The 13,361-nt window shown below is 43.4% G+C and overlaps 1 protein-coding gene across 3 annotated transcripts in view; it reads right to left on the bottom strand.

Annotated features, from left to right (window-relative positions):
• Positions 1-8,852, bottom strand: part of LOC140914833 (microsomal triglyceride transfer protein-like) — a 30,420-nt gene extending 21,568 nt beyond the window's left edge. For all 3 annotated transcript variants that reach the window (XM_073353582.1, XM_073353583.1, XM_073353584.1), the window contains exons 1-5: positions 8,254-8,852; positions 4,384-4,565; positions 2,038-2,181; positions 635-742; positions 16-132 (exon numbers count right to left, since the gene is read on the bottom strand). In XM_073353582.1, coding sequence (XP_073209683.1) covers positions 16-132; positions 635-742; positions 2,038-2,181; positions 4,384-4,565; positions 8,254-8,320 — 618 coding nt within the window. In that variant the 5' untranslated portion in view covers positions 8,321-8,852. The remainder of the gene's footprint in view (positions 1-15; positions 133-634; positions 743-2,037; positions 2,182-4,383; positions 4,566-8,253) is intronic.
• Between the last annotated feature and the right edge of the window lie 4,509 nt (positions 8,853-13,361).

Here is a 13,361-nt window from a genome sequence, read left to right as displayed (position 1 = left end):
TAGGAATGGACTTGCTTTGTTAACGGAGGTGAATCCAAACTTTGGCCTTGTACAGCTGTGCAGATCTTTTGTCTTTACAACGGAATCCTTGGAAACAACATATGTGACTTGACAGCTCCCAGAAACATCCTCCTGAAGCCAAGCAAATATAAGAAATCACGTCATGAAATTATAACGTGTGAGTAGAACTTATGGCAGAACAAAATACAGTTCACTATACATAAAAATGACGCAATCCAATTAAAACAAATTATGTAGAAAATCTGCACAGAGCCAGATACAGGGCCATATTTTGAAAAGGAGACTCAAAAGCCTCCTCTTCTGTATATATGCCTATTCTAGCTCGCATAGTTACTGCAACAAGGTGAGTGTATAAAAAAAAACCAGGCAACTGCACACCCAAATGGGTGTTTGACATTTAAGTCATTATAGCAAGTAAACACAAAAAAGGCATGAATGTAATCACAGAAATTATGAAAAACATTATTGTAACTGGCACTAATTGGCAATTGCAGAAGAGAGGAATGGGTTTGGAGAGGGAAACACCCTCTCACTCCAGGGATGGTTTTACTGATGCACTAAGATCAGGTTCCTCCATATTTTTCTTTAAAACAAAACTATATTCTGCTCCTACCTCAGTTGCTGTCCCATAATGTGGCTGGAATTGGAGGAGACTGATGAGGCCCTGTTTCAGATTCAAGGTCTGGGGCCTTCCTCCTCCATCTCCATAGATGCCTTCTACCTATGAGGAGAAATTTGATTTATGGGAGAGAATCTCTGAGACTGCTGAGAAAGGGACAAGAACTCAGCATGAAGGCATGGAGATAGCATGATGAGCATGACAATGAGAGAATTCCCCTCTCCCCAGGCTCTCAGAAGGGTTTTCTGGACTGATATGGAAGTTCAAGGTGGAGAAAAATTTCAGATTAAGGGGCAGTAGGGAGAACCTCAGGCTTGGGACTCCATGGGGGATGAGAGAAATATTCATTGTGCTGTCACTGCACTAGAACTAGGTGACGACTACACTTTTTTGAAAGGCTTCAAAAGAAAACTGATATCCCTGATTAGCACAGGCTTAATTTCACAATACATTTATGACCACAAAGTCTTTTTTAAAAGTGAGTCCTCTCCACTTTGCGCAAACCTTAAAGCAGCGGCAGTTCCACTTGTGGGTACCTGGAATACTGCTCTACTGAGTCGAAATAACATTCTTTTATCTTCATCTGACTCCTATGAGGCATCCACAGCTGTTAACTGAACAGTAAATGTAGGACCAGTGCAGGGGCAGCTCCTGTAGACTACCCAATTGTGTAACGTACAACAGAGCAGGGGGCTCTGTAGCAATAGCAGGACTTCAGAAAGAGTGTCTGTACGTCCCTGAACAACCTACAAGTTACAGCATAGGCCAGACGGTCTGAGTAGGGTGGGGTGTAGGAGAGCTTTCAAGAGTTCTCTTAAGTAATGAGCTTCTGTGCAGCAATGACCAACACTCTCCCATCTAAAATTTTGACCTAGAGCCACCATTGCTAACCCAGACTGCTCAAGCCTATTATATTTCAACAGAACTATCACACCTGGAGCCCACTGGCTGACTCTGTGGTCATCTTGTGCACTGCTGTGTGGAAGATCTACTTCCAATTTCTTTCCTTTGCTCTATTCTATCCTAGATAGGTGCTCGTAACACCCTCCTCATCATAATATCGGCGTGCCTTCCATTAGTGCATGAAGTGAAGTGACTAACTGTCTGGGCTGGTCGGTGTTCAGACACTGAACGGCTGGGATAGGGCACCTTTTCCCAAAAAGGGAATGCCTTCTGCTACTCAACAGTCACTCCCACTAGCCAGGTAAACAGCAGCACTGATAGCATCTGAGGAGAGTTTCATCTTGGGGTCCATAGCCAGAAGAGTGGTGCTTACCACATAGAAATTTGAGAGTGGCAGGAATGTAAAGCAGGGAAAATGAGGGACTCTTCAGGTTTCGAATAGGGATTTGTTAGGGGCTCTTTGTGTGTCTGTGGGTGAGGTACTATTAACACACCTTCCCATTATTCCAGTGGAGGAAAACTGGCAGCTGAAGCTCTGCAGTGTCCTCTTTGCCCAGCACAACCTCAGTGGATGGGTCTCCGGTAACATTCTGACTCTTCTCGTGTTTTGAATCATGGTGGACTTTTAGGTCTTGGATCTAAAACCACAAAACACAGATGGAAGCTATGAGGGTATAGGTCACAGAGCGGGTATGTGTCCCACTTCCCAGCACCTCTGGCCATTTGACTTGGGGGAGGCACAGATTTCATTTTTCACTAGGGCTGTCTATTAATCACAGTTAACTCGTGATTAACTCAAAAAAATTAACCGCAATTAAAAAAATTAATCATGATTAATCCCAGTTTTAATCGCACTGCAAAACAATAGAATACCAATTGAAATGTATTAAATATTGTTGGATGTTCATCTATATTTTCAAATATATTGATTTCAATTACAACACAGAATACAAAGCGTACAGTGCTCACTGTTATTTTTTATTACAAATATTTGCACTGTAAAAGTGGTAAACAAAAGAAATAGTATTTTTCAATTCACCTCATACAAGTACTGTAGTGCAATCTCTTTATCGTGAAAGTGCAATTTACAGTAGATTTTTTTGTTACATAACTGCACTCACAAACAAAACAATGTAAAACTTTAGAGCCTAGAAGTCCACTCAGTCTTACTTCTTGTTCAGCCAATCACTAAGACAAACAAGTTTGTTTACATTTACAGGAGATAATGCTGCCCACTTCTTATTTACAATGTCACCTGAAAGTGAGAACAGGCATTCAGATGGCACTTCTGTAGCCGGCATTGCAAGGTATTTACATGCCAGATATGCTAAACATTCATATGCCCCTTCATGCTTCAACCACCATTCCAGAGGACATGCTTCCACACTGATGATGCTCGTTAAAAAAATCATGCATTAATGAAATTTGTGAATGAACTCCTTAGGGGAGAATTGCATGTTTCCTGCTCTGTGTTACCTACATTCTGCCATATATTTCATGCTATGTCAGTTCCAGATGATGACCCACACATGTTGTTCATTTCAAGAACACTTTCACTGCAGTTTGGACAAAATGCAAAGAAGGTGAGATTTCTATGTGAGATGTGAGATTTCTAAAGATAGCTTCAGAACTGGACCCCAAGGCTTAAGAATCTGAAGTGCCTTCCAAAATCTGAGAGGGACGAGGTGTGGAGCATGCTTTCAGATGTCTTAAAAGAGCAACACTCTGATGTGGAAACTATAGAACCTGAACCACCAAAACAAAACAAAACAAAACACCCCAATTTTCTGCTAGTGGCTTCTGACTCAGATGATGAAAATGAACATGTGTTGGTGCACACTGCTTTTGATCATTGTCAAGCAGAACCTGTCATCAGCATGGACGCATGTCCTCTGAAATGGTGGTTGAAGCATGAAGGGACATATGAATATTTAGCTCATCTGACATGTAAATATCTTGTGACACCAGCTAAAACAATGCCATGTGAATGACTGTTCTCACTTTCAGGTGACATTGTAAACAAGAAGCAGGCAGCATTATCTCCCGTAAATGTAAACAAACTTGTTTGTCTGAGAGATTGGCTGAACAAGAAGTAGGACTGAGTGGACTGGTAGGCTCTAAAGTTTTACATTGTTTCGTTTTTGAGTGCAGTTATTTGTGTACATAATTCTACATTTGTAAGTTCAACTTTCATGACAGAGATTGCACTCCAGTACTTGTATTAGGTGAATTGAAAAATACTATTGCTTTTGGTTTTTTTACAGTGCAAATATTTGTATTCAACAATAAAGATAAAGTGAGCACTGTACACTTTGTATTCTGTGTTGTAATTGAAATCAATATCTTTGAAAAAGTAGAAAACATCAAAAATATTTATATTGTATTCTATTATTGTTTAACAGCACGATTAATTGCAATTAATTTTTTTAATTGTTTGACAGCCCTATTTTAACATATCCCATAGACTCTTCACAGACACCACTTATGTCAGAAACAGAAGATGATTGGGATTGAATGTCTCCTATGCCCACCAACTGAAATTAGCATTGCTATGTGTTTATTCAGTGAAGAAACTCTCAGGCAAGCATTTTGGCACTCAACTGGCTTATTAATGTTTGGATAAAGATGAGCCACTGGCCATTTTTCCACAGTCAGCATGCCTGAGTAAAAACTTAATCTACTTACATGGAAGGAATCCGTTGCCGATGGAAACCAAGATGATCCAGCAGTAGTAGCTCTACCACTTGAGCTAAAAGGAAATCCTCATTGCCTGTTGGTCCTAGAAGTACTAACAGGTTTTCTCAGGCTTGCAGGAACTAGGGGACAAAACCATCACATACCTGGATCTGGAGAAGCTGCTCCCCTGCAAGATTTCTCCAGAGCAGGTGCACCTGAACCAAAGCTTCAGCCCGCATCCGACTTCCTTGCAAGGACAACCTTGAGACATAATCTAGCTGCACCTCCAGTGAGTAGCGATATTGATAGAGGATTCCAGGCTGGAAAGATGGTGTCTCCAAGTTCCCTATGAAAGGAGACCAGAACTGAAGCCACCCACACACTTTCACATTCCTCGGTACCCGTGATGGTCTTGCATTCAAATTTATCTCAGCATATAGGTTAAGTGGCAATGAAAAGAATCCCATTGACCTCAATGGGCTTTGGACCAGAACCTGACTGAGATAAAATACATATGTTTTCTTATTCTCCCTGTCCTGCTGCTGAGGCCTGGGTTGGTAGAAAGAACCTCCACTTATCTTGCCTTTAGTAACTCCTATTCCTGGGCCCTTCAAAAAGGGGGTACAAGTAGGAGTAAAGATTAGAAAGGACCTTGTCCACACCCTTAGATTTGACTGAGCTGCCTGAGAGCTTGTGTCTCTGCTCTGCTTTTCCTCACTAAGTGCCAATAACAGACTCACCCCTCACAGATGTAGATGTTTCGAAGACTGTGATTTGTACAAAGAGTCTCTAGGTGGAACACTGCAAAAACTACCAGTGATTTATGACATTATGAGAGGTTTAGCCTGGTAATGGGTCTTGCACCATGAATTCAAATTTAAAAAGAGAAAAATCTGGCTAAATACTAAGAAATGCTTCCCGACTTTGAGATCTGTAGCCTGTGGCATAATCACCCAAGTGGTGGAATTGCCATCCAGGGAGACATTTAGAACTAGACTTCACAAAGCATTAGAAACACTGTACAGAACAGGGCTGGCCAGCACTGGCCGGGGGATGGGCCAAGTGACCTAAAAGGCCTTTTCTATTTCTAATGTCCATGATAATACTGGCAATGTACATTTCCAGATGAAGCCAGTGGAGTGACACTAGGGATGAATCTACTCTCATGCCTGACAGTCATTTGCATTTCTCTCTGTCCAACTCCACTGTCTCTGAAAGCTTGAAAGATATATATATATATATATATCACCTTAAAAAGTTGCACTGAGTCATTTGCACTAAAGCCTAACCCAGTGCCTGGCAGGGGAAAGAACACTTTTATCTTACAACAACAAAACTATCTGCTTTATCTGCCTGTGTCTTCCATTTTACAGTGTATCAACAACAGAGCAGGAAAATAAACTGAATCACTTTTAAAACTGAGAGTAGATTAGCAGTATTTATTGTATTTAACCCAGAAAATTGAATTTCAAGGCCTGGATCATCAATTAGTGTAAATTAGCACAAACTTCAATGAAGCTACCCCAATTTACAGCTGCTGATGTTCTAGCCTCAAATGTGTATTTGGATGCTACTGTACTAATGTGAAAAGGGTGACTTTCAGATGAGATCAACCCAACTTCTGCTGATTCAGCTGGGAAGAGTGGCAGGGGGACTCCACTGGGCTCTAATGGATGCTAGGAGGGGATGTAGAATGCTGATCAAAAGCTCCTTGATACAGTTCCATCATCAGATTAAAGGGTGAATTGGGATTGATTTCACAAACTCTGATGGAATTCGCTCCATTCTCTGCCAGTGATGACTTATCCCTTGGGCTCATGAGAATACTTCTGAATTGTATTGCTTTGCTTTTTGAAATTGACAATATTGCACCAATACTGACTGGGAGATACAATGAGTCTTTGTTAGAAAACACTTAATTCCCCATACCCCCTCTTCAACCTATACAAGTAGGACATTGTGCTACACTACCAATATACTTACTATATTTTTCAGGAATGGATAAACATTTCCAGCAAATGCACATAAGTCTGTTTGCCCAGTGGTACTGCTTCTTTCCGTGGTTGTGGGAAAGTGTTTTTGTTTAAATGAGAAAATAAGTGAATGGATTCCCTGAGCCCTCCCTCCCCATCTTATCTCTCATATCTCTGGGGTTTATCAAGGACTAAGGATGAAAATTTAGTAAGATACCTTTGTTAACAAAACATCGCTGAACGGAAGAGTTCATTGGTCTATGTAATTACCCAACACAGGTCCACAGCAAGTTTAGCAGCCAAATGTGGGCCTATTAAAATTAATTATGTGCACTGTAGTGTCTCACCAGCAGTTTGAATATACAGCCTGGAGGAAATCCTAAACTGGTCTAAGTTGTTATAACTCTACTGAAGTCAATGGAGTTATAACAATGGAGCTATGACAAATTATATCAGATGAGGATCTTCCTCCACTATCTGCTGCGGTCTCTGAGACCGTGGGTAAAGTTACTAAGTAGCCCTATCATTCACCTTTGAGTAGTGCTGTATGTAAACTCCATCTACTCACAATTTACAAGGAACCTTCATGCTATTTCTTAGTCCCTTACAAACTGTTGAATTACAGATTGCTGGTATCATAATACAATAACATTTGCTATTGCCAACCAGTGGAAACCTGTAAAAATTTTCTTAATTTGGTGCAGTTCTTTTCTATTTTATTCTGTGTAGGTTCTTGTAACACGCCCATCACTGTGATATTTGAGTGCCAGGAGATCTTTTCCTAGGGTTGATAGTGATTGATTCATTGGCCCATTAAGGATTAGTTTGCACAGTTCTGCTGAAAGGTAAATAAAAACGGGAACCCTGCTGTGGGACTTCAAGACTTCGTATGGGACCTTGGAGATTAGCTCTCAACAGAAGGCTTCAGTCCCTTTTTCAATTCCTACTCCTGTCCACTGCTGCGGGTGACAGAGGTTTCTTTCCAGGGAATGAATTCTAGTCCTATAGCACAGTTCTATGGATATGTTCATGCTCAGCAAAGTTTGAAGGATCCTTACAGAGATGTCCATTCATTCCATCCTACCTTGGACAACCTAGAATATTTGATGGTGAAGGAATAGATGACATATTCCCACTTTCATACACATACATTTCTTGCCTGTTTTAAAGTAGCAGTGATGAGAAGTGTATCTAAGTCATAACCCCCTAACCCTAACTTAATCATTGACCTAACCACAGCATGTTAGCATAAAGATGCTGGAGAGGCCTTGCCTCAGAATGTCTTTGTTTTTCTAACTCAGCCTTAATATTCTTTAATTTTTCATTTGATGTAGTATGCCTAGAATTATTTGAGATCAATCTGCTTGTGTATTTTATACTTTGTATATCCTTAAAGATTGACTCTGATTTTTGTGTTGGCTTTTGCCAGGAGGAATAATCCGTTCAATCCATTATCTAAAGATACAGTTGTGCTTGAAATTCTCAAAGGGACCTACTGTTCTTCCAATTCATTGTGAACATAGTAGGTTACTGAAGTGTTTTGGAATTCTGTCATCTGATCCTTTACAATGACCAGCAAAATAGGTTTTAAAACTCTCCCCAAAGAATGCCAAAGTCTCCATGAAGGGAAAACTCCATAGTAGATTCAGGCATACATAGGTGTAAATCTAGCTGCATTCCTTAAACCATTCTCTGTGTATCAAAGTTAACTGGTGCTGGCTCTTTTACAATATTTCCTGTATTCCCAGGCACCCAGAGAGAAGCTTCTAATCGCAAAGCCTGAAACTAAGTTACAGCCACCTGTCCCTGAATTCTGGAGATGCAAAAGCTGTTGTTAGTTGCCATGCTAATAAATCTTCATAAAGAGATTAGAAATCTGAGCATTTTCAGAGCTTTCCTTAAACTCCCCTTTTTTGACTGTGGGACTCTAATTTTGAGATCTAGAATTCCAATAAGCACCAGGCATGATGCAGAGTTTTGTGTAAGGTGATGAGCATCCTGTTTCTCGGGTCCACAGAATACTTTCCCGTTTCATGTCATTTCAAAAGCAAAGTAGCTTACCTTTTGCTGAGCTGGTAAAGAAAAAGAAAATCAGCCAAATGTGTCCTGAAGCTGCTTGTGAATTCATGGTAGGGATTGTGTGTGAGCAAAACAGAGTGCTAGGGAAAGAGGAGAAGGCTAGAGAAAGGACAGGGCAGGAAGGGAGGGCAGGAGGAAAATACAACAAACCCCCTCCAGAGTGGCCAGAATTGACAGGATTCACAATGTCAGGTGACAAGGCCTGACCTTCTCCCTATCCCTGAATCACACATTGAAGGAGAAGCAAATCATTAATCCCTTGCTCCAACTCCCAGCAGCAGCCGCAGCAGCAAAAGAAATAAAAGGTTTGGAAATCATTTGGATTTGCCAAAGCTTGCAACAAGGAAATCAACAAAAACTGCAAAATGGATTTCTGGGTAGAGAAAAGGCAACAGTCTGGAGTCTCCCTTGCTGAATCTGCCTGGGGGTTCAGAAGAGTAGCTCTGTCCGCTGAAACATAAGTGCTCTCCAGGCCTAGCCACTTCCCCTTCTCTACCAGAAAGAAAAGGGAAAGAAAGGAAGGGAAATTGACAAGAAAGTGGCCAAAAAAGCAGCAGCAGAATCATCCCTCTTCCTTTCCTTTTCACGGGCTGAGGAGTTCCAGCCTCTCGGATCAGGTTACTTAAAGGGCCAGGCTGGAGAGGAATAAGAAAGCTGGGCTCTGTGAATGAAGCTTGTTGAATAGAACACACACACACACACACACACTGGAATGCAAGCTTTCAATTAATCTCAGGCCTCTAACACAGCACTTTACCAAGTGTCCATGAAAGATGATCAGAATTGTAATCTGTTTCAGAAGGAAATAATTTGGAAAAGTAGGGCATTAGGGTTAGGAGAACAGTACTATTTACACAGCCACATGTCAGCACATAGACAAGCCATGCCGTCATCCAGGTTCCTCTATAAATCTGAGAAGTGTTTGTTGTTTGTCATTAGGAGCAGACACATTGTGCTAGGTGCTCTCCAAACACAGAAGGAGGAATGGCCTTCGCCAGGAAGAGCTTATAATAGACAAATCTCATAATCAAAAGGCCGGGGAACCGTAATCTACAACATATGACAAGTGGGAAGGTAACTGGCCATGCTAGAATACAAATGCTATGATGTAAACTGAGCCTAAATCAGTAGAAATTGGGTGTCTAAATCCCTTAGATCTCCTATGAAAATTCCAGCCCTAATGTTTTAATAAAACAATGAAATATTTGCAAAAAGAAAAGGAGTGCTTGTGGCACCTTAGAGACTAACAAATTTATTTGAGCATAAGCTGTAGCTCACGAAAGCTTATGCGCAAATAAATTGGTTAGTCTCTAAGGTGCCATAAGTACTCCTTTTCTTTTTGCGAATACAGACTAACATGGCTACTACTGTGAAATTAAATATTTGTGTATGACGTATAATCTCCAAGAACCCAATTCAGAGGGGCCTTAATCAGTTTGCATCTCTGAGTCACAACTGAAATGGGTTTTAGGGAGGGATTTGTATGCAGAGAGAGTAATGACCGCTGGAGAGGAAAGATAACTAAAGACTGAATCTTGCAGTGCATGAAGGATCTGGCTAGAGATCAAAGGATGCTCACTTACCAGCCCCATTTCTCCTGCTGACCCACTTGCCCTCTCAGGAGCTTGTCTGACTATACCAAGTACTGTGTGCCTCGCATTTCACAGGGTCTTACATTTCAGTCAGATGTGTTGGCAGGGGAAGGAAGTGCAGTGCAGCCAGGGAAAGGAGGGAAAAACAAGAGCTCTAACAGGATTTTTGTGAAGAAAGGTTTGACCTAGTTTATTTATAAACTCTTAACATAGATTATGGGGTGATGAACTGGTCGTGCCTAGTTCCTCACAGATTGCCCATATACAAAATAGGACTTGAGTCCTACTGAATCCTACTCCATGACATTATTCCTAGCTCTGCCACGGACTCACTGAGCTAGTTATTTAGGGCTTGTCTATATTGGGACTTTAGCCATTGGTGCAGCTGCACTAGTGCAAATCCATAGTGCACGCACAGTTTACATTGGTGCAATGCCATTTGCAGCTTACCCTGCTTTTGAAACTGGTAGCTAAAAGCTCAGTGTAGACTGAGTTTCCCTTCCTGTAAAATGGCATAAAACTCACCCACCTCACAAGGGTGTTTTGAAGTTTTGCAGAGCACTTTGAGCTCTTCAGTGAAAGGTGACATATATGTAAAAAGCAACAAATCTGGCAATTATTACAAAGGTGGTGTTAGCCCATTAGGGGCCCTAAAGCAGGAATATTTTGCCCCCCAACACATACCAAAAAGTGACTAAGGGGGCCCCCTTGAGCCGCTCAGGGTGCTGAGCAATTGCTTAGTCTGCTTATGCCTAGCTCTGCTGGCAAACCACTTTTAAATAACATACGAGATCTTTAAAATTCCAATTCCGATCTTTCACAGTAAGGTGTAATGGTGCTTAGCTTGCTTCATGAATGGATGGTCATGCAATGATCTCATCTCCCATCCCATTAGCTCCCATTCCTCTCAGAACCATTGTCCTTTTCTGCACCATATTTGGAGTCACTTAGTGCACTCAGAAGCTGTTTTAGTACACAGCCAGGTGTGGGATGCCTGTTCATTCATTCATTTCCATGTAACCTGTGTTTGAGGCAAGGAAACATATTACAGACCAGCACATCACTTTGGTGCATACACGCACACAATGTGGCTGGAGACTGGACTGACTGGTTTGTGGGGCAGAGGATCCTAATGGTTTGGTCTATGGGCTTTGGATGGCAGAAGTTCAATATCTCAGACCTCTATAGTACTGGGCACTAGATTGACTTGGTATTGTACAAGTGTTACATGCAGTACGATTGTATTCCTTTGTAGATTTGCTCCTGTCTCCCGAAAAGCCAACTAATGTGATTCTGATTCAGAACACTACTTTTATTAAGAAATAGAGTTGCACTGAAGAGATGCACGGACAACAATAAAGCACTTCAACTTGTTAATGAGCAGCTTGTTATTGAATTCTCTGCATGTGCATAGAATACCAGACCCAGCTTACTTTCTTGTTGTGGCCACAGACAGAAGCTCTGTGGCAAAAATCTCCAATATCCATGATATTCCGGTGCAAATGCTTGCAGTAATTTGAAATCTTGTGAGGAGCTTCTGTAGCTCTACAATTCATTTGCAAACTTAACACCATTAATTTGCGCTTGAACAGGGACTGGGAGTGGCTGGCTCACTACACAAGCAATTTCCTTTCTCTTGGTATTGATACCTCCACATCAATTATTGTGAGTAGACAACATCCACCCTGATTGAATTGGCCTTGTCATCACTGGTTCTCCACTTGTAAGGTAACTCTCTTCTCTTCATGTGCCAGTATATGTATCTGTAATTTTCACTCCATGCATCTGAAGAAGTAGTTTTTTACCCACAAAAGTTTATGCCCAAATAAATCTGTTAGTCTTTAAGATGCCACTGGACTCCTTGTTGTTTTTATGGATACAAACTAACACAGCTACCCCTCTGATACTTGAAATCTCGGTGGCAACATGAAATGGTAATACAACATTATAGTGTTATGGCACCTTTCACCTAAGCACGTCAGAAACCCTAATTAAGCCTCTCAACATCTCCAGTTTCTGCTCTGGCTGCAGTGGCCCTCAATACTGAGTTTACCATGGCGCCTGGCCCAGGATCCAAAGGGGCTCTGGCCTGGCCCACTCTGCTTGGGCTGCAGTAAGGCACCTCCAGCTCTTTTCCGCCCCCCCTCCTACCGCTCTCTCCTGCAGGGGCAGAAGCTTGGTCCTGCCAGCTCCTGGGGCTCCTGCTGCAGGGCAGGCTCCACCCACACCCAGCGGCACCCAAGCTCCCCCCTTCCCCACCTCTTCCCCCCGAGCGTGCCGTGTTCCCGCCCCTCCCACTCCCGGCGCTTCCTCACCGCCGAACAGCTGTTTTCTGGTGTAGGGGTGGAGGTAGGGGGGAGGAGTGAGGCCTCAGGATGCTCAGGAGAGGAGGCGGAGAAGAGGCGGGGGCAGGGCCTTGGGGAGCGGGGGTGGAATAAGGGCAAGGCTGAGCAAAGGCGGGGCCCCCGCACTCCCCTACAGACATCCCCTCCAGCCTTCTGCCATGAGCCACTCACGGCAGGGGGCTGGGAGCACCCTCACACCTCCAGCCCCCTGCCCTGACTCCTGCACCCCCCCATATCCCCACCCCTCGCACCAAACAGGAGCTGCCCCAGGTAAGCGCTCCACACTCCAACCTCCTGTCCCAACCCTGTCCCAACCCCCTCCTGCATCCTAACTCCCTCCCAGACCCTGCACCCCCAGTCCTGACTCCTTCACCCCTCTCACACAAACACAGCCCTGACTCCCGCACCCCTCTCACACACACAATCCTGACTCCTGCAGCCCTCTCACACACTCCCAGCCTCCTGCCCTCCCTGACTCCTGCACCCCCCACATCCCCACCTGCACCCCTCGCACTAAATGGGAGCTGCCCCAGGTCAGTGCTCAACACTGCCCCAACTCTGAGCCCCCTCCCTCACCCTAACTCCGGGCCAGACCCTGCACCCCAACCCCCAGCCTGATCCTGCACCCGAACTCCCTCCCAGACCCTGCACCTCCAGCCCTGAGCCCCCTCCTGCACCCTAAGTCTGGCCCGACCCTGCACCCCAATGTTTTTTTACTTTTTTTTTTATAAAGCGCTCTTATATACAGCGCTTTGCAGTAGTTAGCTAATGGTACAAACAATATTGGGAAAAATCATTAAGTGGTCTGCTGAGACCCACAGAGATTTTCAAGTGGTCTGTGGAAAAATAAGTTAGACTACAAAAACCTTCAAGGTACCTCACTTTATTTTCATTTACTTGCTATTACTTATAGGAGGAGGATGAAGAAAAAAAGAATGAAAAATGGGGGTTGGAGGGAGATAAGAGAGAATATTATTTTTCTTGGCTGGGTCCCAAGGAGGGGCCCCAAAAATGAAGCTGAGCACAGGGCCCCACGAACTCTAAATCTGCCACTGGGGCTGACCCCTCCCCCACAGCTCCCCACGCCGCAGTCAGGGGCTGACCCCGCGCGCCGCATGCCGCTGCCGGGACAGGGGCTGACCCCTCCCTTGCC

Source organism: Lepidochelys kempii, chromosome 7 (genome assembly GCF_965140265.1).
Source record: "Lepidochelys kempii isolate rLepKem1 chromosome 7, rLepKem1.hap2, whole genome shotgun sequence".
NCBI lineage: Eukaryota > Metazoa > Chordata > Testudines > Cheloniidae > Lepidochelys > Lepidochelys kempii.
The sequence above is the reverse complement of the archived record's forward strand: the minus strand, read 5'-3'. Positions and strand labels throughout refer to the sequence as shown.